Genomic DNA, 27405 nt, shown 5'->3' with positions numbered 1-27405 from the left:
CTCAGGTAATCCACCCGCCTCGGCCTCCCAAAGTGCTAGGATTACAGGCGTGAGCCTCCACGCCCAGCCGACTGAGTCATTTACTGGGATAGTTGGAGTAGTTGTAAAATGATGTATGTATAGGTACGGTGTTGCTGTGTTTAAAATGTTAGCAAATCCTTTTGGCTTTGGCAGTTTTATATTTCTCACTTGCTTTGTTTTTTGACTATAAATAATTGCTGTGCATAGAGAACAAGAAGTGATGCCCCTAACTTAAAATAGTCAATTGTTTATTAGCTTTATCTTTACCAAGCCACTTCAGAGAAAGAAAAGCAGTTTGCAGTTAACTATCAAGAATCAAGTCTGGATTTTCACAACCAAGGAGTGAGCCTGGCTCTCTAAACATCATTAAAATACCATATAATTCTATGGTGCATATATATATAGACATATTTCTTTCATCTTTGCAATTGTATGTTATAAAATGGTGATAGAGCATCATTGGCTCATACTATAAAGGCAAATATCCCCATAAATGACCCTAATAAATATGCTAGAATGGGAATCTTGGCAGTTACTTCTGTAAGAGCCGTTATAACATCCCTCTTCATTTTTCTCCTCCACAATTTTTTTCCCAGGAAGTAACTAGGAAGTTTGTTTTGAATTGTTTGGCCAAAGCTAGATAAATAGGTGAAATAAGTCAAATTATGTGTTATGAACCCTCATTTGCACATATTCCAATTGTCAGTGAGCCTTGGGGTAGTACTGAATGAGTCAGATATCTAAATCAATGTTTTGTGAATTTCAGAGTGAAAGAGTTTGTTTTTGGCAATGTGACATAGATCACACTTAGCTAAAAGGCAAAAAAAAAAAGTTAGAATTTATGAAAGTATCACAATATAATTGACTGTACTTTGTTTTCCAAGGTAAATGCTGCTCTATCTTTTCAAGAGGAAATGGTAAAAAGATACTTCGATGATTCTTTATATGCATATTGAGCTAGTGCTCCTACACTTACAACTTTCATAATAAAATGACTTTCCTTTGCTATTCATCATAATAAAGAGAAAGCTTGCACACAAACTAGTATTATTAAACATTTTAAAATTCGACTTTATTTTTCTAGATATAACCATCATCAGAGGCAGCAATTTACCCAAAAACTTATTCGTGTTGGTCAACGTAGTAACTTCTTGGTGAGGAGAATAAGGAATTTTCCTAAAATCCCAGATTGGTTCTAACCTCTTCTTTTGTATGTGCATGCACTGAATTCTCAGAGAAACTTCCAGTCGAGGCCAAGTTGCCATGGTTCAAACAAGCTCAAGAGCTAGAAGAAGGAGCTGCTGTGTCAGAGGAGCCCTCGTAAGTTGTAAAAGCACAGACTGTTCTATATTTGAAACTGTTTTGTTTAAAGAAAGCAGTGTCTCACTGGTTGTAGCTTTCATGGGTTCTGAACTAAGTGTAATCATCTCACCAAAGCTTTTTGGCTCTCAAATTAAAGATTGATTAGTTTCAAAAAGTGTTTGTCAAAGCTGATGATTGCATTGTAAATACTTCTGTTTTGCCTAAAGTAAGAAAATGAAGGTGTAATGCTTACCCTCTTCTCCAAAATCTGACCTCCTCTCTTCTCTGCGCAAGGGGCCAAAGGTGAGAAGGCCCAGGCTGCAGCTGATGATATAACATAGATTTGATGCAAAAGTCTGAGCTGCTTTTCACACTCTCCCAGTTTTGCAATATAGTCACAAAAATTAAAGAGCAAGTAAAGTATACCTGAGGGCAAAGGAAGTTCATTAACTTTTCTTTTCCCTTTCTTCCTGGGATTGGTATCAGGGATGGACCTGCTTATTTGCCCCACTTGATTATGTCCCATGTCTACTCAATTTTATCAAGTCCATGGAATCTGTAAAACCGTGAGGCCCAGATTTGCCAGTTGCTTCAGAAGAGGAAACAAAAAGGAGAGACAAAAGTAGATTAAGTGGATGATTGATAAGTTTATGTATTGATTTCATTAGAAAACACTGATAGGCATAGAAGCTACATCACTTTTACAAACGAGGGGATACAATTGATTGAAAAATTTCATCTATGACCCAAGAAATTTCTCAGGTTGAAAAATTTTCTAAATTAATTCATTTAATGTAAGTTCTAAGCTCTGTGCTATTCACTGGCACTTAAGATATCTCATCCACCCTCCAAGAGTTAATAGTGGAGCATGTAGGATATAAAATGATTTCCAAATTTTACTGGAGATATAAATTAACTTTGCAACCTATTTAAATGCAATTTAGAATTTTCTCAGATTCATTCTGTTTGAATCTAAATCTGATGTGGTTTGCCAGAACACAACTGTGTTCCTGAATGCACAAGAAATCCAAAATATAGATTTGTATAATAACCAAAGGTCACTTGTAAAGAAATTATATTCTGTCATTTGATTTCACATACACCAAAAGGATGCACACATTAGAAAACACTTCTTTTCCCTATTTTTTTTTTTTTTTTGAGATAGGGTCTCACTCTGTCACCCGGGCATGGATGCAGTGGCACGGTCATAACTCACTGCAGCTTTCACCTGCCAGGCTCAATGAATTCTCTCACCTCAGCCTACCGAGTAGCTGGGACTACAGGTGCAGGCCACCACACCAGGCTATGTTTTTAATTTTTTTTTGCAGAGACTGGGGTTCTCCATGTTTCCCAGGCTGGTCTCAAACTCCTGACCTCAAGCAATCCGCCTGCCTCAGCCTCCCAAAGTACTGGGATTGCAGGCGTGAGCCACAGCGCCTGGCCCGGGAAAACACATATTTTTACTTAGAGGGATAATTAAGTAAACATAAATTATTTCTATACTGTAAAGTTACTACAGCAAACTTTTTGACTTCTTTGAGAAAAAGCAACTAACCACTGCAGAACTTTGGAGGAAAGGGAGTGATTAAAGATCACAGTGTAACCTTGGAATGAAAATATAAAGGCTTACAATTTTTTGCTTCTCCTCTGCCAGTACCTGATTTGACAGGCCTTTTTGTTGCTGAGGAGTAAATAAGCAGTTCTTTTTAGGGGTGCATTAAAAACTTCTTAATCCAGTAAGGTCCTATTTAAGACACAGAAAGATGCTATGTAATTAGAGCTGGTGACTCCTTTTGTATCCTATTGGGTTAAATCTATTTGAAACCAGTTATGTTTTATTTTACCTAAATAAATTCTTTTCCCCTTGTACACTGTATTTTGTCACTTGGACTAAAGCGTAATCCTATGTATAATCTTGCGTTCTGGCTGATGGTAAATAATAATACAAAATTGAAAGTAAATGGAAACATCTTACATCGATAAGCATCTTCCCATTATTAGATGCCTTTCAGATGAAAGCTATCAGTGGAGTTTAATGCATCCACAGAAGCATTACATAGACCATCGTCAACCATATTTTGTAATGAATATTTTCTACTAAAGATCCGATTAAGATGCATTACATTTAACTTTAATCTTAATAAAATCTTTAAAGTAGTTAAACAAAGTTTTAGCCATTGAAAGTATAGCCATATATTAAACTATTAAAATTTACTCTTAGAGTAATGAAATTGCCATCTTGGCATGATTAATCTGAATTGGAGTAGATTGTAATTGGAGTGCTGGTGCAGGGTAAGGGAAATGTATACTATTGTGCTCAGAATAATAATTACTTTTATACCAAAATAAAATAAATGACAGCTGTAGAATAATGTAATGAAAGGTATATGGTTTCTACATTTTAATACACTTTACGTGTTTAGTGCACTGCACCCTAAGAAACATCCTAAGTGTCACTTTTTTTTATCTATATTGATTTTGAATTTAAAAAACATAATGTTGCATGGCCTTAATTCCGTCTTTTCTTAAACCACATAGACTGTTTCTAAATGTATGTAACAACCTATAATTACTCTCTGAAGCATATTGAAAAAATGATCAACTGTCAGCAAGTCATTCCTTCCCCCCACCAAGGAGACTCACACTGCTTAAATTAAATGGTAATGTTCAGAAGCTGTGGCTGTCACTTCTGAACTGCTACAGTGAGGCAAGAACAGTGGTCCACAACTATTATCTCTTGCTTTGGCTCCAGCTAACATTGGAGAGTTCTGTAGTAAAGCAGTAAATATCATTTATTTCCGTATATGGAAAGTGAAAATATTATCACCAGCCTATCTCATTATGTAATACAGAAAAATCACCAGATGAATGTCTTCAGCTTATGAAGATACCCTTGTTCGATGTTAGATACTTTTAGTAAACCCAAAATGTAAGGACAAGATTGGTTAGCACTCAGGCCAAACATATGTTGGGAAGTAACCACTTTAAGATGTTTAGAAGAAAACAATGATAAAAGACTAAAAACTGAATTGCCAAGAAATAAATAACACGTTATAGACCAGAAGAATGTACCAACAGCCAACATTGTGGTTGCAGTAAACACCATGCACAAGATATAAATCCAGATATCAATTTCATAGAACCACTGAAATAAATATGGAGATTGGCTCACATGGTGGTAATATGTAGATAGATTCATTATATAAAGCTGAATCTTCAACTCAAAAATACTTCTACATGTTGATTTTTTTTCCCTCAACAACAGATTGGTTTGTTATGACACATCTGATTCATGTGGTAGAAAGGTAGGAATATTGTGATGAATACATATATGTATATATATATATATATTTTGAAACGTAGTCTCACTCTTGTCGCCCAGGCTGGAATGCAATGGCGTGATCTCGGCTCACTGCAATCTCCACCTCCTGGGTTCAAGCTATTCTCATGCCTCAGCCTCCCGCATAGCTGGGATTACAGGTGCCCACGACCATGCCCAGCTAATTTTTGTATTTTTAGTAAATAAGAGACAGGGTTTCACCGTGTTGGCCAGGCTGTTTTGAACTCCTGACCTCAGGTGATCCACCCACCTCAGCCTCCCAAAGTGCTGGGATTACAGGCATGAGCCACCACACCCAGCCGAATATATTTTCTAGGTATGTACAACATGAGGAATTTAAGACCAGCCTGGGCAACATAGCAAGACCTCGTCTCTACTAAAACTCAGAAAACTTAGCCAGGCATGGTGATGTGTGCCTATATTCGCAGCTACTCAGGAGTCTGTGGCTGGAGGGTTGCTTGAGCCTGGGAGGCGGAGGCTGCAGTGAGCTGAGATCATGCCACCAAACTCCAGCCTGGGTAACAGAGCATTTCAAAAAAAAAAATATATATATATACATATATATATATATATGACTGTGACTAAGAATGCCTAATCTCCTGGGAATGCAGCCCAGCCAGTCTCAGCCTCATTTTACCCAGTGCCTATTTGAGGTGGAGTTGCCTGGTTCAAATGCCTCTGACTGTTGAGGTAGACTTCTACAATTACTAAGACTCTGGGAGAGTTCCATTTTTCCGAGGGTAATAGCAGTGCCGTGCTAGTACTAGAAAAGGGGGGATGGGAAAAATACTGATAAAATTATCTTCTGTTAAAGTTCAAACTATGTCATTTCGAATTTCCCTCCAGCTGTTGAGAGTGTTGTTAGATTTAGGATACATCATTTAAATGCCAGATTGAGCCCATCTGGTTCCTTTCATGGAAAAATATGTAGGAATAGCTTTCTAGGTCTTTTTGGAAACTCTCAAAAGTGTACCTTTATTTGGTGGGGAATTGGAACTACAAAGTGGTAGTACAATTATATTTGTTAATCAGGTGGAAGCTAAAAAAATTACTGACAGGTTTCCCATCTCTTATTTTTATACCGTAGTTTTAGTCTTGGTTGAGATGTATGCATAAACATCACTATCACCTGACATGTATCACCCACACAAGTACATAGTGTGACCCTTCTGACAGCTTAATTTCTTGAGGAAAAATGATACAATGATGATCCCTAGGACATTTAAAGAAATGTTGTTGGATAGGAAGTCATTCAGCTTACCTTAAAAAGCCTGTTCTGACTTGGGACAGGAAGGAAATTGTTCATTTCCTTAACTCCTTCAGGCAACTAACAGGCCACCTAATGCCCTAGAAGGTGTAATTTGCTAAGGGACTCATGTTTTAAAAAAAAAGGAAAAAGAAAAAAGAAAAAAAGTTGTAGTCTGGATGCTTTAGGTGCTCTTCCTGATCTCCAAAACAAGGCATCCCAGGTAGAGAAAGTGAGGACCAGTGCGGCACTTAGGGAAGCCAGGTTCTTCCAGATATATTTCAGTTGCCGTAGTTCTTCAATGGCTCAGAAGAAGCAATGGGATATTCCAGTTGCTTTGGACACAGTGTGGCCAAGATAGCAATTTTATCCAGATATTCCCTTGTTAAATAGCTGGCATTCACCAGGTGGAGAGCCTTAATGATGCCATTTTTTCAAAGGTAGGATTGGGTAGTCCTTGTGCCTTCATCTTGCTTTTTAAAAGATCTTGAGTTATCTTATTAGATTTTCAGTCAACGGCTTTGCATGGTTAGGAGACTATATTTGTGCTTCAACAAAATAGTCAGGGCTTAAATGTATTGCCATAAATAATCTTGTTGTGAGCCATTACAAAAAAGAAGACGAAGAGGAAGAAAAGTAAGTAAGCAGAAGGCAGCAGTAATATCTGGATGCCAGATGGCATCAGCTTAGCAATGGGGTTTATTCAATAAGAAGCAAAGGGAAATTCCTGTCATGCATCTGTGAACAGAACCCAGAAGGAATTAGATGCATATAGAAAAACCAATAAGAGTCACCATGGTGATTCTGTAGTCATTAAATGCCTTGTTTATCTTGTTGAAAATAGTACTTAAAGATATAATATTTAAGCATATGTTTTCATTAGTCCATATTTATACCCAATAAGTAGTCTAAGAATGTAGATGGCTTAACTCAGTGGTTAAGAATGTGAGTTCATATTTTTTAAGTGGCTAGAAATTTTAATTGTGTGACATGTGTTTTTATATCCCTCCTCAAAATGTAGTGAACCAAACATCATTTATGGGTCCATATAGTGTTACTATTTATATTCTAAATATAAGGTACCTGAATTATATTCTCTTCATGAATCTCAGGCCACAGAAAAGTAACAATGAATATCTTGTTTATGTGTAGAAACAGGTGAGATGATTCATGATTCTTAAGAAATCTAAGATCAGGAAATTTAAATACTGTTTGCAGATCATTCAATCAATAAAAAGAATGTTCAAGCAGCAAAGAGTTGAGCATTAGAATTATAAGATTAAAGAGCACTTAATTTTGAAAACTGGCATATGGTAGAGGTAAAGCCTCACACTGGCCAGACAGCATCAACCCTTCCCCTACAATAGTCTTGACTTCTCTCACTTCCAACACCTTCCTTTCTGGCCTCTTCCCTATTCTCTGCAGCAGCAAAGTGCTTAATATAATTTCTTGGGCTAATTCCATATTCTAGATGACTTTAGAGAGCCACTAGACTTGCTAAATTGTTCACACCTCCTAATGATGGAAGCTAAACTTACCTATAAATCCCTTGCCCTATGCCATGCTATGTACCAGGTGCAGGTATTGCAAAAATAACCAGTCTTTGCCCTCAAGAAACTGCTAGTGCATTCTTATCACAAGAGCAATAGGATTGTGACCAAAGTGTTCAGTACTGGTTGTCTATCCACAGACTGAAGAAATGAGCTAGCTGTCTTTAAGAAATGCAATTTGATGTTTGGATATCATATCATGAGAGAGTTACTGATTTAAAAAGGAGTTCAGGAGACTTATTTATTGAATTCCCAAATTCTCTACTAGCATATATCAGAATTGCATCTACCTCTAAGATAAAATATCAGATAGTTAAGCTACTACATGGTAATGCATAAATGTAAGAACTAAGTGATAAAAGAATACAATATATACATTGAAAGGGTTTGAGGGGAATGTTGATATGAACCGATGTTTGACAGATTATGATCAAACTGATTTGAGTCTGGCTTTGATTCCAGAACTAGTACTTGGGGAAAGAGATATGATCTTTTTACATAGCAAGTGATCAGATATTTTGTATCATTATGTGTACCTCAGTTATTCCTACCTATATGTTAAAAACAGGCTATAGAAACTACAGATAATTTCCTAAAATTGATTTTTTTCAGATGCATTAAGCTGCCAACTGGGTGAGTTGGTGAGGGGTGAGTCTCTGTATTTGTATGCCCTGACAAAGATACAATCCTGCTGGAATCAGAGTAAAAATCAAGTTAATTTTTGATCATACCTCCATGCAGGACAGCTCTGCACAGTGACTAAAAGTGTGGGCCCCAGGGACAGAGAGCTTGTGTTTCAATCTTGACCTTGGTAAAGTCATTTAACCCCATATGCCTCCATTTATCACCTGTAAAGTGAGGTAATCACTACCTCATAGGGTTCTTCTGAGGTTTAAGTTAATCTGTGTAAAGTACCTGGTATGCAGGAAGTGCTATGTATATAAATTTTTGTTGTGATTAGGCCTTTTCTAGCATCATTCATTTTCCTAGAGAATCTTTAAGGGAGTTAAGATGTCTAATAACCACTTAATACAAATGGAGAAATTGAGGCAGCTGTTGTATCTGCCTCATACATCTTGTATCTAATGGCATTTGAGAGAGAACAACAATATTTAACTCAAAACTCAGCTAGTGGGTTCCCAGCTTACACCACCTTACTTCCTTTCTTCGTCTACACTTCTGAGGGTCTTTGAAGACTCACTTATAAGCACCATACTTTTAATTTAGCCCAGAGTTTATTTTTAAGGGACAAATCTTTATTTAAATAAAAAGAGATTTATGAGTAATTACAAAAATGAGTAAGAAAAGTTCAGAAGCTGCCTGGGTGAAAAAGCAACCTCTCTCTACTCTGAGTTAAATATACTTGATCTCCATGCACAGAAACAGCAGAATCAATAATAAACTCAAGAGAGCAGATAGAGCCATTTTTTGTAGTCATTCCTTGATTGCAAACCAAGAAGTTCTAAATTTATCAGTCCCTCCCTCTGTCACCACAGTTGCTCGTTCTGTGGCTACTTTCAGAAAGCTAAATCTGAACTGTCGCTTAGCAGAGCCCTAGAGAGTGACAAAGACAAATTAATGGGATCCTTGTGTGCCAAAATAAAGTATGCACCCTGTCACCACCAATATATGTTAAGTCCATTAAGGTCATTTTTAATGAACTGAACTTTTCATTGGAAAGCTTTGCCAAACATGTTGAATTAAGGGAAAGAAACCTCACAAAATTACAAGATAAACTAATTTCATTCCATGTAAAGAAGAAATGGTACATGAAAAGTATTGAGTTTCCAATATTTTAAATCTTTATCAAAGTCAGGGAAAATGTTATGCATTTAAACTACATTCCAATATTAAGCTGAGAACTACAAATGCAGTGATAGCATTGTAAGCTGTGATGGCATCTGAGTCCCTGGGATGTGGCCTTTTAAGTAGACTATTTGCAAGGAAAAGCAAATTTTCAAATCATTTTCTGTTCATTTAGATCAGAAAAGCAAAGAGAAAGAAAGATGGTCTGAAACAAGTGTCATATCCTCACTTTTCATTTCTGAAAGGAATAATTTGGCTTTATTTGTATCTGCTATGTGGAGTGAGTAGTCTTTCTTCCTTTTTTCCCAAAATTTTATGGATGCTGAGTTTTAAAAAGTAGATAAAAAAGACAAAAGCTCTCCTTTGGGTTTCTCTAACCTAGGAACAGTTCCAAAATGCTCCAGCGCTTCACTGCTGAGTAGCTGATGGCATGATAATGCAGTGTTTGACCAGAAAACTGAAAATTTATTGAAAAATTATTGAAGTCAGCATCTGTCTCAAAGCTGCCCCTTAATTTTTTTATTCTTCAAAATGACATTTTATTGATATTTCACTGAAGTGTGATAGACACAGAATTTCAACTTACCTCAAGCTACGTGACTATCTAACAACCCATCAAGATGAAATTTGGCCGGCATATACTGCATAAGTATAACTATAAGAAATATAAATGAATAAGCCCACTGTGGCTGCTCAGTTTGGGTATAGTAACTCTAACCTTTTCCTGCTGTAGGAGTTTTCTTATGGTTTCTATAGCCATATGAAACTCCTACAATAGGAAGAGGTTTGTATTTCCTCATGCCAATGCCTAGAACAGAAAAATATGACTTAGTTTCTTAGAGTCTTTTGGCTGTTGCCTCTTTATCTAGCCTGGTTTCAGTCTTTGGCCCTAAGAATAAGCACAGTACCAAGTCAATCATAACATTAACTCTTATCCTTCTGTTTATCAATCCATTTATTTCTTTGAAAAATTATTTATTGAGCTGCTATTATGTGAAGTTCTACCTTCATAGAGATTTGGTCAAGTGAGGGGGACAATTATTACATAAAGATTTGCATTGTGATTATCAAAGACTGGTAGCTGTTCTAAGAAAATGGAAAGATGCTCAAAGATGTTAATAGGGGACCTATTAGGTCTGAGGGTCAGTGCATTAGTCTCTTCTCACATTGCTATAAAGAGCTGTCTGAGACTTGGCAATTTATAAGTAAAAGAGGTTTCATTGACTCACAGTTCCACAGGCTGTGCAGGAAGCATAGCTGGGGAGGTCTCAGGAAATTTATAATCATGGCAGAAGGAGAAGGGGAAGCAGGCACATCTTACATGGCTAGACAAGGAGGAAGAGGGCAAAGGAGGAAGTGCTACACAATTTTAAACAACCAGATCTCGTGAGAACTCACCATCACGAGAACAGCAAGGGAGAAATCTGTCCCCATGATGTAATCACCTTCCCCAGCCCCCTCCTCCAACACTGGGGATTATAATTTGACAGGAGATTTGGGCAAGGACACAAATCTAAACCATATCATCCTGCCCCTGGCCCCTCCCAAATCTCATGCCCTTCTCATGTTGCAAAATACAATCATCCCTTCTCAACAATCTCCCAATTCTTAACTCACTTCGGCATTAACTCAAAAGTCCACAGTCCAAAATCTCATCTGAGACAAGGCAAATCCCTTCTTCCTATGAGCCTGTAAAATAAAAAACAAGTTAGTTACTTCCAGGATACAATGGAGGTACAGGCATTGGGTAAATACACCCATTCTAAAAGGGAGAAATTAGCCCAAACAAAGGGGTTACAGACCCCATGCAAGTCAGAAACCCAGCAGGGCAGTCATTAAATCTTAAAGCTCCAAAATGATCTCCTTTGACTCCATGTGTCACATCCAGGCCACACTGATGCAAGGGGTAGGCTCCAAAGGCCTTGGGCATCTCCACCCCTATGAAGTTGAGTGCCTGCAGCTTTTCTAGGTTCATGGTGCAAGCTGTCAGTGGTTCTACCGTTCTGGGGTCTGCAGGATGGTGGCCTTCTTCTCACAGCTCCACTAGGCAGTGCCCCAGTTGAGACTCTGTGTGGGGCCTCCAATCCCACATTTCCCATCCATACTGTTGTAGTAGAGGTTCTCCATGAGGTCTCTGTTCCTGCAACAGACTTCTGCCTTGATTTCCAAGCATTTCCATACATCCTCTGAAATCTAGGCAGAGCCTCCCAAGCTTCAACTCCTGCCCTCTGTGCACCCACAGGCTTAACACTATGTGGAAGCCTCCAAAGCTCATGGCTTGCACCTTCTGGAGCAGATGCCTGAGATATATCTGGAGCCCTTTTAGCCATGGCTGGAGCTGGAGCAGCTGGGACACAGGGAGCAGTGTCCCAAGGTTGTGCAGGGCAGTGGAGCCCTGGGCCTGGCCCATAAAACCATTCTTCCCTCCTAGGCCTCCAGGCCTGTGATAGGAGGGACTGCCACAGCTCTGAAATGCCTTTGAGGCATTTTCCCCATTGTCTTGGCTATTAACATTTGGGAAGGGCTGCTGTGAAGGTCTCTGAAATGCCTTCAAGGCATTTTCCCCATTGTGTTGGCTATTAAGATTTGGCTCTTTTTTACTTATGCCAGTTTCTGTAGCTAGCTTGAATTCCTCTCCAGAAAATGGGTTTTTCTTTTCTACCACATAGGCTGCAAATTTTCTAAACTTTTATTATCTGCTTCCCTTTTAAATATAAGTTCCAGTTTCAGGTTATGTCTTTGCTCATGCATGTGATTATATGCTGTTAGAAGCATCCAGGTCACATCTGGAACACTTTGCTGCTTAGAAATTTCTTCCACCAGATACCCTAAATTATCACTCTCAAGTTCAAGGTTCAAGGTTCCACAGTGCCTGAGGTGCCTGAGACCACCTCCCCCTGGACTTCATTGTCCATATCACTAGCATTTTGATTACAACAATTTACCAAGTCTTTAGGAAATTCCAAAGTTTCCCTGATCTTCCTGCCTTCTCAAACTCTTCCAACCTCTGCCAGTTACCCAGTTCCAAAGTCATTTCCACATTTTCAGCTGTCTTTATAGCAATGCCCCACTTCTTGATAGCCATTTTCTGTATTAGTCTGTTCTCACATTGCTATAAAGGACTACCAGTACTGGGTAATTTCTTTAAAAAGAGGTTTAATTGATTCATAGTTCCACAGGTGGTACAGGAGCCATGGCTGGGGAGGCCACAGGAAATTTACAATCATGATGGAAGAGAAGGGGAAGCAGGCACATCTTACATGGCCAGAGAAGGAGGAAGAGGGCAAAGGGAGAGGTGATACACACTTTTAGGCAACCAGATCTCTTGAGAGCTCACTATCACAAGAACAGCAAGGGGAAAATCCACTCCCATGGTCCAGTCACCTCCCACCAGGTCCCTCCTCCAATATTGGGGATTACAATTCAACAGGAGATTTGGACAGGGACACAAATCCAAACCATATCAGCCAGCAAAGCCCTCTTTGAGAAGGGACATATATACTGAGACCTGAAAGATGAGTGGGAGTTATTCCAAACAAAGAGAAGGGAAGAGGGTGATCCAGGGTGCAACCCACCCATGCCAGAATCTTGAGTCAGGAAAGCATTGACCACATTGAAGGAAGTAAAAGAAGATTAGTGTGGCTGGAGAGAGTACTAACTGGGGGAAAATGGTGGGAGATGAAGATGGAAAATGCCGTAAGATAACCAAGATAACCTTGGGAGAAAGTTTGTCTTTTTTACCTGGGGACAGTAGGAGACAATTAAAAGCTTTACATTTTAAGATTCCCCTAGCTACATCATTAAGAACAGGTCAGTAAGGAGTGACAGAGGAAGAAAATAGACCAGTGGCTATTGTGGTAGTCCAGCAGAAAGACAATGTTATCTTCAGTGATCAAGGTATGCGTGGCAGCCCATGGCAGGACAGTGAGGTGATGAAGAGCACCAACTGTGGAGCCAGCCTGCCAGGGTTCAAGTCCTGACAATACCATTTACTCAGCAGTGTGGCCTTAGAAATCATTGTATTCCAATATTATCATCTAGAAATTGAGATGAAAGTAGTACTATTAAAATATAATTTTCAAAAGGGTACAATCATGTCTCATGAAAATATAAAATAATCACATGTCAAAAATATTATTATTATTATTATTATTATTATTATTATTAATTTTGAGATGGAGTCTTGCTTTGTCGCCAGGCTGGAGTGCAGTGGTGTGATCTCAGCTCACTGCAACCTCCACCTCCTGGGTTCAAGTAATTCTCCTGCCTCAGCCTCCCAAGTAGCTGGGATTACAGGTGTGCACCGCCACACCCAGCTAATTTTTGTATTTTTTTTTAGTAGAGACGAGGTTTCACCATGTTGGCCAGGATGGTCTCCATCTCTTGACCTCGTGATCTGCCCACCTCAGCCTCCCCAAGTGCTGGGATTACAGGCGTGAGCCACCGTGCCTGGCCAAAAATTTTATTTAACTCACAAATTATTGAGGAAGCCAATGTGATGTTAAAACTAGTTCAAATGAGAATTTGATTTAGAATAAAGTATATATTTTCTACCAGACAAAACCATTTGCAGTGCCATGAACAGAAAAATACATATATTATTATGGACAAGAAACATCTGTATCACCACCAGCCCTCTACAGGGAAACTTCTATCTCTATGGAGTTGCAAAACAGACTAGCAAAGACCATCAAAGGCTCCTAATTCCATAGAACAAGACCACCCCTGGAAATTTGCTAGAAAATGCCAGCAGTTCGTTGAAAAGACAACCAGTAATCTCTTTTGCCTATTTCAAAATGTTTCCAACAGTACCCATCTCCCAACAATGTCATAATGAGTTGTATATGTAAAATGCATAAAGCATGTAAGTGTAATGTTCACTTATTATTGCTATATTAAGGTGGTGGTAATGGAAATGGAGAGAAGTAAATGAGTTTATATATATTTTCAAGGGAGAATTCAGAGAATTCGGCAATCAGTTGAAAGTGAGATGTGAAGGAAATTGAGGGGTCAAGAATAACTCCTGATTTTTTACTTGAGCAATTGGGTAGCCATTAAAATCCTTTGCTGTGGTGGAGAAGATTGGAAGACGATAGGGTTACTGAAGGGAGAAATCAGGAGTTCCATTATGGACATTTTAAGTTGGAGATTGAAGCTGCCTTTGAAACTTAAAAGCAAAAATGTCAAGAAGGAAAAAATAGCAATGTGAAGTAGTTAAGAGCACAAAACCTTACTAGTTGTGTAACTTATGCTTCAGTTTCCTCATCTGTCTATTAAATGGGAATAATAATAGTTTTATCTCATAATGTTCTTGTTCAGATTTAATAACTTTTATTTATAAAGCACTTAGAGTAGTGCCTGGCACATAAGAAACACTAAATAAGTTTTTGATAAATACATTAATTAAATTAATGTTTACTTTTTTCAGAGAAGAAAGTTCTAGAACAGAGATTAAATTCTTAGAAGCTTCATGTACACTGATGGTATTTGAAACTAGGAATCATGGATGAGCACATTGGAAGATAGCACAAAGCCAAGTCCTGAGGCACTGCAATATTTTAATTTTTTTTTTTTTTTTTGAGACAGAGTCTTGCTCTGTCACCTAGGCTGGAGTGCAGTGGCATGATGATCTCGGCTCACTGCAACCTCCACCTCCTGAGTTCAAGTGATTCTCCTGCCTCAGTCTCCCAAGTAGCTTGGGCTTGCAGGTGCATGCCACCATGCCTGGCTAATTTTTTGTATTTTTAGTAGAGATGAGGTTTCACCATGTTGGCCAGGCTGGTCTTGAACTCCCGACCTCAAGTGATCTGCCAGCCTCGGCCTCCCAAAGTACTGGAATTACAAAAGTAAGCCACCATGCCTGGCCTGTGCCACTGCACTCAGCCAATATTTTGAATTTGAGAATAGAAGGACCTAGAAAAGGAGACTGAGAAGGAAGTAACCAGAGAAGAAAACCAAGAGAGTTTGGTGTCATGTAATTCAAGAGGAAGAAGTATTTCAAGAAGAAGTACTTGCAAGCAATGGTCAATTATTTTGAATGCCATTGGAAATGAGACAGAATGAGGATTAGATTTGTTAAGAATAGCAGACAGTAAGGCCTGTGTTCTTAGAACCTGATACCAATCTTCCTCCTGGGCTTTTTCTTACTGTTAAAGAAAAGCAGCCTCCTGATGGTCAGTGGGACCCTCCGTTAGTAAGACTCCTTATAATGTCTTGTCTAGAACCATATCAGAGAAAAGAGAAGGCAGAACTTCAAGATGACTTCAACAAAGTGCTCAAACATCAAGATCCCAGGCTTTGAAAGAGCCAGTAGTCTCTGGATGAATTGGAACTTTCAGAGAACTCAGCCCCTGCAACATTTTCCTCTAGTATAAAGTCTCTTTGAAAGGAAAATGTGCTCTTTAATGCAGTCAGCATTTTGTTTTTTAACCCAACTTCCATCACTGAGCATTTTCTGCAAGAAAGACATTCAGGCATTCTTGCAGAGAGGCCAGCTGCCTCTCAACCCAAAAGAGCATCATTGTCATGAGAAAAAGTCTGTTTGTTACTTGGAAAATGCCTGTAAATATAGCTTTTCCATGTGTTTTGCTGGGTTTTTTACTTTTTTTTTTTTTTTTTTTTTTTTTTTGAGAGACTGGGTCTTTCTTTGTAGCCCAGGCTAGAGTGCAGTGGCACAATCAGAGCTCACTGTAACCTTGAACTCCTGGGTTCAAGAGATCCTCCCACCTTAGCCTTCCTGGTCACTGGGACTACAGGTGTGTGCTACCAGACTCAGCTAACTTATTATAATTATTATTGGTAGACATGGGGTCTTGCTATATTGCCCAGGCTGGTCTCAAACTCTTGGCCTCAAGTGATCTTCCTGCCTTGGCCTCCAAAAATGCTGGGATTACAAGTGTGAGCCATAGTGCCTGGCCACTTTAATATGTTTTTTAAATTAAGTTCTTCTGTCAAATTATTACTGGTTAGCAATATTAGACAGGGACACTCAATCTTTTTCTTTTCAAGTAGTTGTATTGGTGGCTGCTTCAAAATTATCATTTGTTTTATTTTAATTTCCAGGATCATTATGTTTTTGATTATTCTCCTGGGGCACCTTACAGTGCTGAAGATGCCTCATAGCCTAGGCTTGACACTTGAGGATTTGAGAAATCTATGAAAAGAAGTGGTGCTGTCAGATGTTTTGAGGAGTGATGTCCTAGAACCTTTGAAAAATTTTGCTTAGAGACCTCAATATGAGTTGCATAACTAGCATGATTTATTTGCAGTTCCAGAGAATTTAAACAACAGCAGTTGAGAAATATTTTCATAATTCCACATTCAGATCAAATATCCTTGAGTAAAGATCTTTCCTAATAAGTTAGATTCTCATTTATGTGGAATGATTTAGGCGTGGTTCTAAGTAAATTTAGAGGGATATTTTGGATAAGTATTATCTCAAAACTTTAATGCTCCAGCTATATTTTAAGAATGCCTTAATATTATAGATTTTACAAGTAATTTTAAAATTCCTAAAGTGATTCAATTGAAGAGTTTCCCTTCCATTATAGCATTCCAAATGGTGTTTGCTTACTTATTTTAGAGGGTTTATTTAAATCTTTTTTTTGACATCATTGAGAGGCATTAAATAACTAAAGAGTTTTTACACGAGATCTTCTGATCTCATGTAAAAATGGGAAGTAGATAAGAGTAGAAATACAAAGAAGGTGTTTCCTTTTCTCTCTTCCAAGTTTCTTTCTCATCCAGGTGTAATTTTTTCCCTATTTATCCAAAAGCCTCTTCAGATGCCAAAATGTGCAGCTTAGGTTTAGTTAACTGCACTTTATCCTAAGGTTTTTACTCCATTAATGTCTCAAGGATTGCCCAGAATCAGGAGAAGGATCAACTATTCAAAGTTTAAAAAATATATATAACAATGAAGATTGGGTTAAAAATGATGAGGCAATATGGAATTACATATTTTACCAATAAAATATGTAAATTTTTTGGTCCTAAATAACATATTTATGGAAAAGACTTGATTCAGAGTAGAATTACTTATGACATATTTTCTTTTTCCAATATACTATTTTCCAGATCCCTCTGTGGCCACTTGTTAATGATAAGATTTTTAAAAGGGAAAATCCATGATTCTTATGTAAATATAAAATGAACATCTGTCAAAGATTTTACCTACCTCGTTAACCAATGAGGGAACAAATAAGATGTTACAGCCAATTCAAAGGAAGTTTAAAAACCCTATTTATTTAGGCAAATATGAATGCCCAAATGAATTTACAAATAGATGCAAAATAGGTCTAGCTACAGGGCAACAATCAACTGCATTCCACTAGACACAGTTAATCTGTATTTCTCTGGGCAGGAATCATTTGCACTATCAATTTCTTGCCACTTAGAGGGTGGTAAAATATAATAGCTCAAAGTCAATGAAAGGCTAAGACAACCTAGGAAGAATGCACTTAACAGAGTTATCCAGTAATCAGTAATCTTTTGGGTTCTTTTTTTGAGACAGAGTCTCACTCTGTCACCCAGGCTGGAATACAGTAGCAAGATCTCAGCTCACTGCAACCTCCACCTCCCAGGTTCAAGCAATTCTCCTGCCTCAGCCTCCTGAATAGCTGGGATCGCAGGCTCACACCACCACACCTGGCCAATTTCTGTATTTTTAGTAGAGACAGGGTTTCGCCATGTTGGCCAGGTTGGTCTCAAACTCCTGACTTCAGGCGATCCGCCCACCTCAGCCTCCCAAAGTGCTGAGATTACAGGCATGAGCCACTGTGCCCGATTTTAAACTCTAATTTTTCTCACATATTATTCAGTTTATTCCCTTCTCTTTTCTCACCCTACTGTCATGCCACCACTCACATACACAAACATACACCAAATGAAACAGGTAAAGAGAAATCCACAACCTCTATTGGCTCATGGCTTGAAATGTAATAAGATTGAAAACCTATACCTAAATTGAGTATTTTTAATGAGACTTCCTGCATGTTTCAATTTGCATTTTTAAATTAGGGCATGAAACTAGTGATAGCATCAAAATAAGACACCTATAAAGCTGTTTTTATTTTTAATAATCCCAATGATTTTTAAAACAAACATATATGAGAAAGGAAGAGAGAGGAAAGTAATAGGATAAAAGGAAAAGTTAATTTTCACATTGTATTACTCCATTTTCACATTGCTGAAAAGACATCTCTGAGACTGGGCAATTTACAAAAGAAAGAGGTTTAATTGGACTTACAGTTCCATGTGGCTGGGGAGGCCTCACAATCATGGTGGAAGGCAAGGAGGAGCAAGTCACATCTTACATGGATAGTGGCAGGCAAAAAAGAGAGCTCGTGCAGAGAAACTCCCACTTTTAAAACCATCAGATCTCATGAGACACATTCACTGTCATGAGAACAGCACAGGAAAGACCCTCCCCCATGATTCAATCATCTCCCATCAGGTCCCTCCCACAACACATGGGAATTATGAGAGCTACAAGATGAGATTTGGGTAGGAGCACAGAACCAAACCATATCAAATATGTTAGTTACAGACCATGTAGACATACACCTAGAGGCTAGTGCTAGCTAATATCTGTGGTGACACGAGACTAATCAACCAAGAGTAAGTTGTTTTTGTTTAGCAGTATATTAATAAAGTGATTATTTTTATTATTTCAGTGCATGCTTCTAACTCTATACTAGTCACTAATGAACTTTTAAACCATTTAGGGATTTTATAAGTGAATTTTATTGTCACTGTTTTCTATTTCATAAAAGAGACTATGGTAATTACTCTAATTAAAGAATATATTTTTTTTCTTAATGAAAGGAACAATTAAGCTTGCAAATAGAAGGCCAGCCAGAAGCATTAATCATTCATTTGCCAGGTGTGGTTTGTTGTTGTTTTAATTTCCTGAGAAGGAAAGACCAAATACAGAATTCATATCAGTTACTTGTGAAGTTTACACCCATCTTTTAAAGAAATAATTTGTCAAACCATTCTTCATTCATCCAACAGTAGTGTTGCTAACAAAAAGAATTTTTTTTTTTTTTCAAGCCAGAGTCTCACTCTGTCACCCAGGCTGGAGTGCGGTGGCACGATCTTGGCTCACTGCAACCTCCACCTCCCGGGCCCAAGCAATTCTCCTGCCTCAGCCTCCCGAGTAGCTGGGATTACAGGTGGCTGCCACCATGCCCGGCTAATTTTTGTATTTTTATAGAGACAGGGCTTCACCATGTTGGCCAGGCTGGTCTCGGACTCCTGACCTCAGGTGATCTGCCTGCCTTGGCCTCCCAAAGTGCTGGGATCCCAGGCATGAGTGCCCGGCCGACAAGAAGAATTTTTAAACTTCCCAAATTTTAACCTTTTTATTGTCCATTTTTACATGAAAGTGATTAATGTACTGATTTAAAAACAAAAAAAAATTTCCCTCTATTTTAAAGGTCCCTCTTTAAAGCTTCTAGCTCAGCAAGTGCTGTTCGAGATGAGACTTCTAAACATTAGAATTAAACCTCCTAACTCACTTGCCTGCCCTCTCACTGACCTCGCTTCCTCCCACTTGTGGCCAGAAAACTCAAGATAGTAAATACAGAGCTGGGAGATCTAGGGACTTGGGGAAAAGCCTCCTATGAAAAACAGTTATTATTCATTTGGCCATTTGCACTATCAGATATTTTTCTTTTGAAACATAATCTCCTGCCTTCAACAAAAGAGACTATATTATATTATACACTGTATGCACTAGAGAAATTAAGATGACTGCCAAAGGACAGCACCACTTAAAAACCAAATTGTTTTTAATTGGTGTGAACTCGATGAAGACCTAAGGATAGTGGATTGGGAGATAAGCCAGTGAGGCCGTTTTACATTTGATAAAACTCTCATTTGGGAGACATAAAACAGATGTTTATTGTTTTTGCTATTAACCCTAGATGTCTAGATAGTAAAAAATTACACACGTGCATGCACACATACATATATACATATATATATATATATGTTTTAATTGAAGCATGATGCCTTAAAATAACTTTCAACCATTGCAACAAGTTCATGGGGCTTCAGTAGAATGGCCTTTCCATTTTATGTGCTTTTGGTATATCTTCTTGGTTCTGGAATGACATCAAATGCAAAGTCATTTATATTATAGACAAGCAGAGCTAAGAGTCTAGTTTGTGCATCATTTATATTCTAGATCTTATCTGGGGCTCGCTTTGAAAACACAAATCAAGTTGGCTACTTGTCATATTCCATAAGCTTGTATATGTGAAAAGAGATGGAAACTAAGACCTAAAATAAGTTTGAGGATTATCTATAGATCTCAATGCGTTTGTATCTCTACCAAATGTTTTTTTCTATAGCAGGGGTTGGAAAACTACAGTCCACAGGCCAAATCCAGACCCTTCCATCAGCATCCCATCACACCCTTTTTAAAACTAAAGTTTTATTGGAACACAGCCACACTAATTTGTTTACATATTTCATTCCACAATGGCAGAGTTGAGTAGCTGCAACAGGGTTCACGCAGTCCGCAAAATCTAAAATATTTTCAATCTGTCCCTTTATAGAAACAGCTTGCCAGCCCTTGCCCTGTTATAATGGTTCCTAAAGAGGGCTCTTTATAAGCAACAGAACCATAATCCTTACTGCATAGAAAAAGCTGGTAGGGTGCAGTTCTTTTTGAGATCTTGCCATCTTTCTGATTCGAAAACAAAGTTTGGTACCACACTATTAAAGAAGTATTATTCATCACACCATTGTCAAAGTTAGCAGGCTAATCATTTGCTTTTGTGTCTTCTTACATACAAAATAGTTTAGCGTGCATTTTCCTTTGTGTCTGCATCTGTGTGATAAAATTAAATGCTTGTGTATCTGTTATGATTCTTGTCACAGGAGCCAGGTAGGTGGATGTGGATGTGTAATAAAAGGGTTAAAATGATTTTGATAGCAGCTTTTGGTTTTATGTTCCTAAAAAGCTCCTGCAGGGGGCATTTTTTAAAGCAAGAAGACTTTTTAATCTTTTAGGATACCATTTTTTTCCAAGTTCTCTAGGTGCAAAAGGTGGAACAAAGAAGTTAAAAGGGTGAGAGGGAGGTGAAATTGTGATGAGATTTTCTTGGGATAATTCTGGGTGACCATTCTACCCTCATCCACCTTCCTGACAAGGTTATATGGGGACCTTTGTTCTCTCCTAGTGGATGACTCTTCAAAGGTAGCTGGGGTCAGGCCTTTTTCAAAGGGTCTCTTGCCATGCCTCAGAGCACTGAGTGCTGCTTTGGGGGAAGTCTTATTTTCTGAGCAGACCACTCCTGCTCCACATGAAGCCCAGGCTCAGGCCCAGGACACATCTTTGTTGTGTTCCTTCCAGTTTGGAAATTTGGATTGGCTTGCTATTAGAATTTCAATTTCCCTGAACCAGATCTGAACCATTTGCACTTGCTAGCATTTAATGCTATAACCTTCTTATCAGTTCTTTTATTGTCTGCCAAAGTCAAGGTTAAGGAGCCAGGTTTGCATGCCTCTGCAGCACGACCCCCTGTGAGAAAGCAATAGGATCATGGAAAAATGAAAAATAAAAAATAAAAAAATTATCCCAAAGTTTTTGTCTGAATTACACTAACTTTTTGAAACTATTAGTGGTTGCTTCTGGGCTTGTTTTTCCTAGGCCCCTCTCAAGGTCATTATAGTTATGGCCACGGTTGATTAATGAAGATGGGAGGACATTTTTGGAGATTTGGGTATTTTTCTACGTTCTAGAGAAAAACTCAGAAGTTCTTACTAATGTAGCTTGTTTTAGGGGACTGGGTGTGAGGATGTTGAGCACACTTGTCTGAATGCAAAACCTCTCATTTACAGTGGTATGTGTGGATTTACATGTGTAGCACGGCTTTTCTCTATGATATAAAAAGAATTGGAGCTCAGACTAATTCAAAGAATGTGTACCGAACAAGACTTTGCACCATTCTTGGAAACTTACACACAAAAATACCTCCTTATACATATAAATAAATCTCGGGAAGCATATTGAACAAAGAAAGTTACAGAATATGAGAGCCAGACTAAAAAAGAAACAAACTTCCTTAAATATCTCCAAGGGCTTATTTTGTTATCAGTATCAGTCTGCTATAAGAATAGCCAGCAACTTGCAAGAGGCACAAGTGATGGAGTCACAGGGCAAACCCCAAAACTGAGGTCCAGCCTGGGTGGGACCTCAGGGTTCTTGGCTTCATGCAGGAAGGAATTCAAGAGCTAGCTGACGAGCAAAGTGAAAGCAAGTTTATTAAAGTAAAGGAATAAAAGGGTGGCTACTCCATAGGCAGGGCAGCCCTGAGGGGTGCTGGTTGGCTATTTTTATGGTTATTTCTTGATCATATGCTAAACTAGGGGTAGATTATTCATGAGTTTTCCAGGAAAGGAATGGAGAATTCCTGGAATTGAGGATCCTCCCCTTTTCAGACCATATAGGGTAACTTCCAGACATTGCTATGGCATTTGTAAACTGTCATGGCACTGGTGGGAGTGTCTTTTAGTATGTGAATGTATTATAATTAGTGTATAATGAACAATAAGGACAACCAGAGCTTGCTTTCATTGCCATCTTGGTTTGACAGGATCTGGCCGGCTTCTTTCCAGCATCCTATTTTATTAGTGGGGTCTTATAAAACAAATTCCTATCTCATTGGAATTTAGAGTGAGGAGAAGAAACCACCAATTCCCTGCTTGGAAGAGCTACCACTGTGGGTGCAAAGTAGGGAGCAAGCAGGTGGTCTCTGGAATGTCTTGCAGCTGGGAGTTCATGTGACATTCATGAAGCAAGCAACCCAGAAACAGTGGCAAAATCGCTTATGAACTAAACTGAAGCGCCATCACAGGACAGGGTGGAGGAGCCCTGAGTACCCCTGGGACAGCTCTGGGCACTGGAGGCAGGTGGGATGCAGCCCCTCACAGCCCCCATGGCTTCCTGCCTGGGGCTTCTCATCCTGTCCTCTTGTTTGCTTGCCGACTGCAGGTTCATCCCAGAGGCCTGGTCGGCCTGCACAGTCACCTGTGGTGTGGGCACCCAGGTGCGAATAGTCAGGTGCCAGGTGCTCCTGTCTTTCTCTCAGTCCGTGGCTGACCTGCCTATTGACGAGTGTGAAGGGCCCAAGCCAGCATCCCAGCGTGCCTGTTATGCAGGGCCATGCAGCGGGGAAATTCCTGAGTTCAACCCAGACGAGACAGATGGGCTCTTTGGTGGCCTGCAGGATTTCGACGAGCTGTATGACTGGGAGTATGAGGGGTTCACCAAGTGCTCCGAGTCCTGTGGAGGAGGTAAGAAAGGGGGCTCTGGCTCAGATCCCCGCCATCTTCTTGCTCTTTTTCTCTCTCTGCATGCAGCTGGATCATGTGACTGCCTCAAATCCAAGAATGATAAGCAGGAGGAGGAGGGGAGGCAGCCATTCTAAATGTAAAGCACACTGAATGAAACACAGATGTATTTGTCTCTTGGCTCCAGTGGCTCTCAGACTGTCAGCTGTGAGTGGCCAGTACAACAAATGCTTTGGCTTTCAGTTGTCATTCTGATGTCTTGCAACATATCATCGTGTATCTGGCTGAGAAACACAGTTGACACTGACCTGGCCGTGCTCTCAACATTGTTTTTTTGATCTCTGCCCTTGCCTCAGTGCATGCAATGTGAACCAAGACCCAAGAACAAGTCAGAGTCCCTCCGATGTACTCAGCTGATTTCCCAAAGTAATATCTGTTTACATCTCGAGGAAGGGTGTCTAAAAGGTAATTGATACAGTGGTTACCTGGAGCTGGAAAGGAGTTTAAAGTTCAAAGTCTGACCCCACCCCCATCTTACAGATGAGAAAACTAAGAATCAAAGAAACAAAGTGATTTGTTCAAGATCATACAGCTGGTGAGCGACAGAGCTGAGACTAGAACAAAGCTTTCCTTTCTCTGCCTGGAGCCTTTCCATCATACCACACTTTTTTAAGCACCTAGAGAATTCTTGAAGCTTTCTCATTATGAATATCAGTTAACTCACGTTAAATGTTTCCACATATATCCATCTGGTTCTCCTTGGTGTATTCCATGGTGATAGAACAGTAGATTCAGTGATTCTTTCAGATGTTATGAACAGGATTGTAGTGGCAGAGGAAGGCATTGAAATCAACAATTGATTCTTCAAGATTACGAACTTTCTTCCCACACTAAAAATACGGTAGATTCATATTGACACCATCTCCTATATCTACTCCCAAGATAAATTTTAATAGATGAGGAAGCACCAGCTGATTTCTTGCCAGATCTTTCCCTGGCTATTAGTAACCCCTTTGAGCATGTTGAGATTCTGTTTTCTCAGCAAAGATTCTTAATAACCGGTGGAAAAAAGCACTAAAATAATTTCCCAAAACTGTTTTCTAAACCATGACATTTTGGAAACTTTGAAAATGCATCTTTTGTCATGATTGAGAACGTAAGAATAAATGCACCACACTGTTCACATGTAGTTGAAAAGGAATGAATAGTGGAACAAGTACTAGCAAAGAATCAATTTTCTCCAGCAGGTCTTTTAGTAAGCATTTAATAGTCCTGACCTTGAGGTTCTTGTTTGTTTCCACATCTTCCAGTTTCAAACCCTGGAATTCTGAAGTGTTTTAATGGAGAGCCCTGGTATGTTAAAACCTAAATTCTTCCAAATGATTCCGGAAGACAGTTTCCTGGAACTCAGTGAATGTAACTGTGTTCATATGGGACTCTTCACTCACTTTGAGAACGTCTTTTCTTTCACGCTTAATGAGAGAGAAGTGTTAAATAAGCTTTGGTGATCTCTGGAGCCTGGGCAGGAGCTGAGAAATCAGGTAGAAAGGCTGTTAGCCAGTGGCTACAGTTGCTTCTTTCCAACATAGCAGATGACTCAGCATTCAGATGGTTGTGCTTTCATCCCCAATTTCCATGATCACCTGAATTGAATGATCATTATTTCTAGTCTAAGACAAATGTGCTTTAAAAAATTATTTATGGTCTCTCAGTTATAGTTCTCAGTTACAAGTCAAGCCTGGAACTTTATGAACAGATGGAAAAAATAGATGCAGTAATGGAATATCTAAATAACCAGATACCTTTTTCTTTAAGAGTCTAACCATTCTGCTGACCAACCAAGGGTATAAAATTTGAAGTGTCAAGTGTATGTGGAGTGTATTTAATTTAAAAGGTTTTTAGAAGATACTGATTTAGAAATAAGATTTGGATGTTTGAGATACAATTGATCTCTACCTATAGAAGCTAAGTGTTTTTATATAACGTAAATTGTACATCCTTTATATCCAAAGCAGGGTAAAGTTACTGAAATCTCTTAGGTCTTTAAATGTCAACAACTGAACCTACTTACCTTCAGTTATGTCACTGTGCCAAGGTAATATATTTAAGTCTAAAAAGTTAGAGTCGAAAATTCCAAAGTGATGAAAATATGCTTGGGTTATATGGTCCATATGATGCCCATATGCACTAAAATTTATTTTGGTATATAGGACATGTATATTTTCAAGTCTTTGTTCGACAGTAACATTTTACTGTATTATCAACTTTGATCTTTCACCAAAATGTAACCCACAAGGTTATATATATTTTTAATTATTTCTTCTGAAGCCAACCAAAAATCTGCAGGATTAACAAATAGATTTTAAATCAATTTTGGGTTGTAGAGCCGGTCAGGCTAATTTTATTGTTTTTGTAATCTCAAGAGATGAAATTGGATAGACAGAAAAGTAACCTTTCACCTAGCAGAGGTAGCAACCAGAAGGAACTAGTTAGTAATTTAGTCTGTAGTTGGTGGCTGTGTTTCCCTGAGCTGTCATCAAATATCATGTAACAATTATACTATTCTGGGAGATATAAACACTGAAAATCTCATTTTCTGGAAGATCGAACGCAAGCCTAACCTGCTCAGATCTGTATCCTGTGTCCCACTATCACTTCCTTGTTAGATTTTAATTTCCCACATGTGAACTGATAGGTGTTATCAAGGAAAACAACTCTGAGCCTGATCAGCTTTATTGTATTGAACTCCTAGACAGTAAAATCCACGTTAAAATCTAGCTGGGGGAATACTTGACATTGACTTCAGCAAAAATGGAAGATGAAGCCTTGTACCTGTTGTTCCCCTTTTCTTACAAGTCCTCTCTCCTTTTTGCTTCTGTCAAGAAAGGAAAACCCAGAATCATCAAGTAATATGCTTAAACATGTTCTCTGTCGGTTTACAGTGTCCTCCTGAGAGCATATATTAGCTCTTTTGGAAAGAGCACAAACTTGATGAGCTAACTTCTCACATCATGCCTGCCTCCCTTGGGCCAACTCTACTGTGAACTCCAAGGTGAAGCCCTTAGAGTTTTTCCCTCCTCCAGCTTCCCACACTCCCAGTTCCAGGGCTGCTCTGTCACTCCAGGTTCATGCTCCCCAGGCAACCCATTCCCACCTCCCCTCAGCCTCAATTGCATGCTGTGCTTAGAATGCCCTGCCCTTTAGCCATTGCATTTGTTCATCCTACAAAAATGTATTGAGTGTTGACCACAGGGCTGGCCCAAGATACTCCTTAATTATGACAGAACTTCTGTCCTTAGTTTCACCCACCACACTGGGCTCCACCTAAGAAGGATGAGGCAACTGGTCCCTGTGATAACAGAGATTTAACACACAGCACTGGGGAGGCCTAGAGCCTTGTTTTAGAATACTTCAGATTAGAATGTAGTAACTCTGGAATGCTTCTTAGTCTCAGCACTTCATCACCCCATGGGTTATTTTAATCTTTCAGCTATGATTATTGGTTTGGGGTTATGTAAATTTGTGTTTGACAAACCTAAGAGAGGAGATTATTGGTGTCTTTCTAGAAATGTAGCCCTTACTTTCCCCATTCCTTGCAGTCTTAGAAGGGCCTAAGTTCTTTTTGTTTTTTTTTTACAGAATTGAACTATTTTAATTAAGGCTTTCAGTTTACATTTGGCCACCTCAACGTAGTTGTAACATTAGGTTGGTCAATTTAAATACTGTGGCTTCCTGTTGGATAGACACAATCTTTACATCCAAATGTTAATGCATACAAAGCAACACGGCATTGTTAAACAAAACAGCAATAGTTACCTCATATTGGGCCTTGTGAC

The 27405-nt window shown here is 38.9% G+C and overlaps 1 protein-coding gene across 3 annotated transcripts in view; it reads left to right on the top strand.

The window, feature by feature from the left end:
• ADAMTSL1 (ADAMTS like 1) overlaps window positions 1–27405 on the top strand; it is a 1021291-nt gene that overhangs the window by 791144 nt on the left and 202742 nt on the right. For all 3 annotated transcript variants that reach the window (XM_034967210.2, XM_063594468.1, XM_003822608.5), the window contains 2 exons: window positions 1257–1341; window positions 23271–23572. In XM_034967210.2, the coding sequence (XP_034823101.1) occupies window positions 1257–1341; window positions 23271–23572 (387 nt within the window). The remainder of the gene's footprint in view (window positions 1–1256; window positions 1342–23270; window positions 23573–27405) is intronic.

Source organism: Pan paniscus, chromosome 11 (genome assembly GCF_029289425.2).
Source record: "Pan paniscus chromosome 11, NHGRI_mPanPan1-v2.0_pri, whole genome shotgun sequence".
NCBI classification, from domain to species: Eukaryota; Metazoa; Chordata; class Mammalia; order Primates; family Hominidae; genus Pan; species Pan paniscus.
Note: the sequence above shows the minus strand (reverse complement) of the source record. Positions and strands in the feature narration are given on the sequence as shown.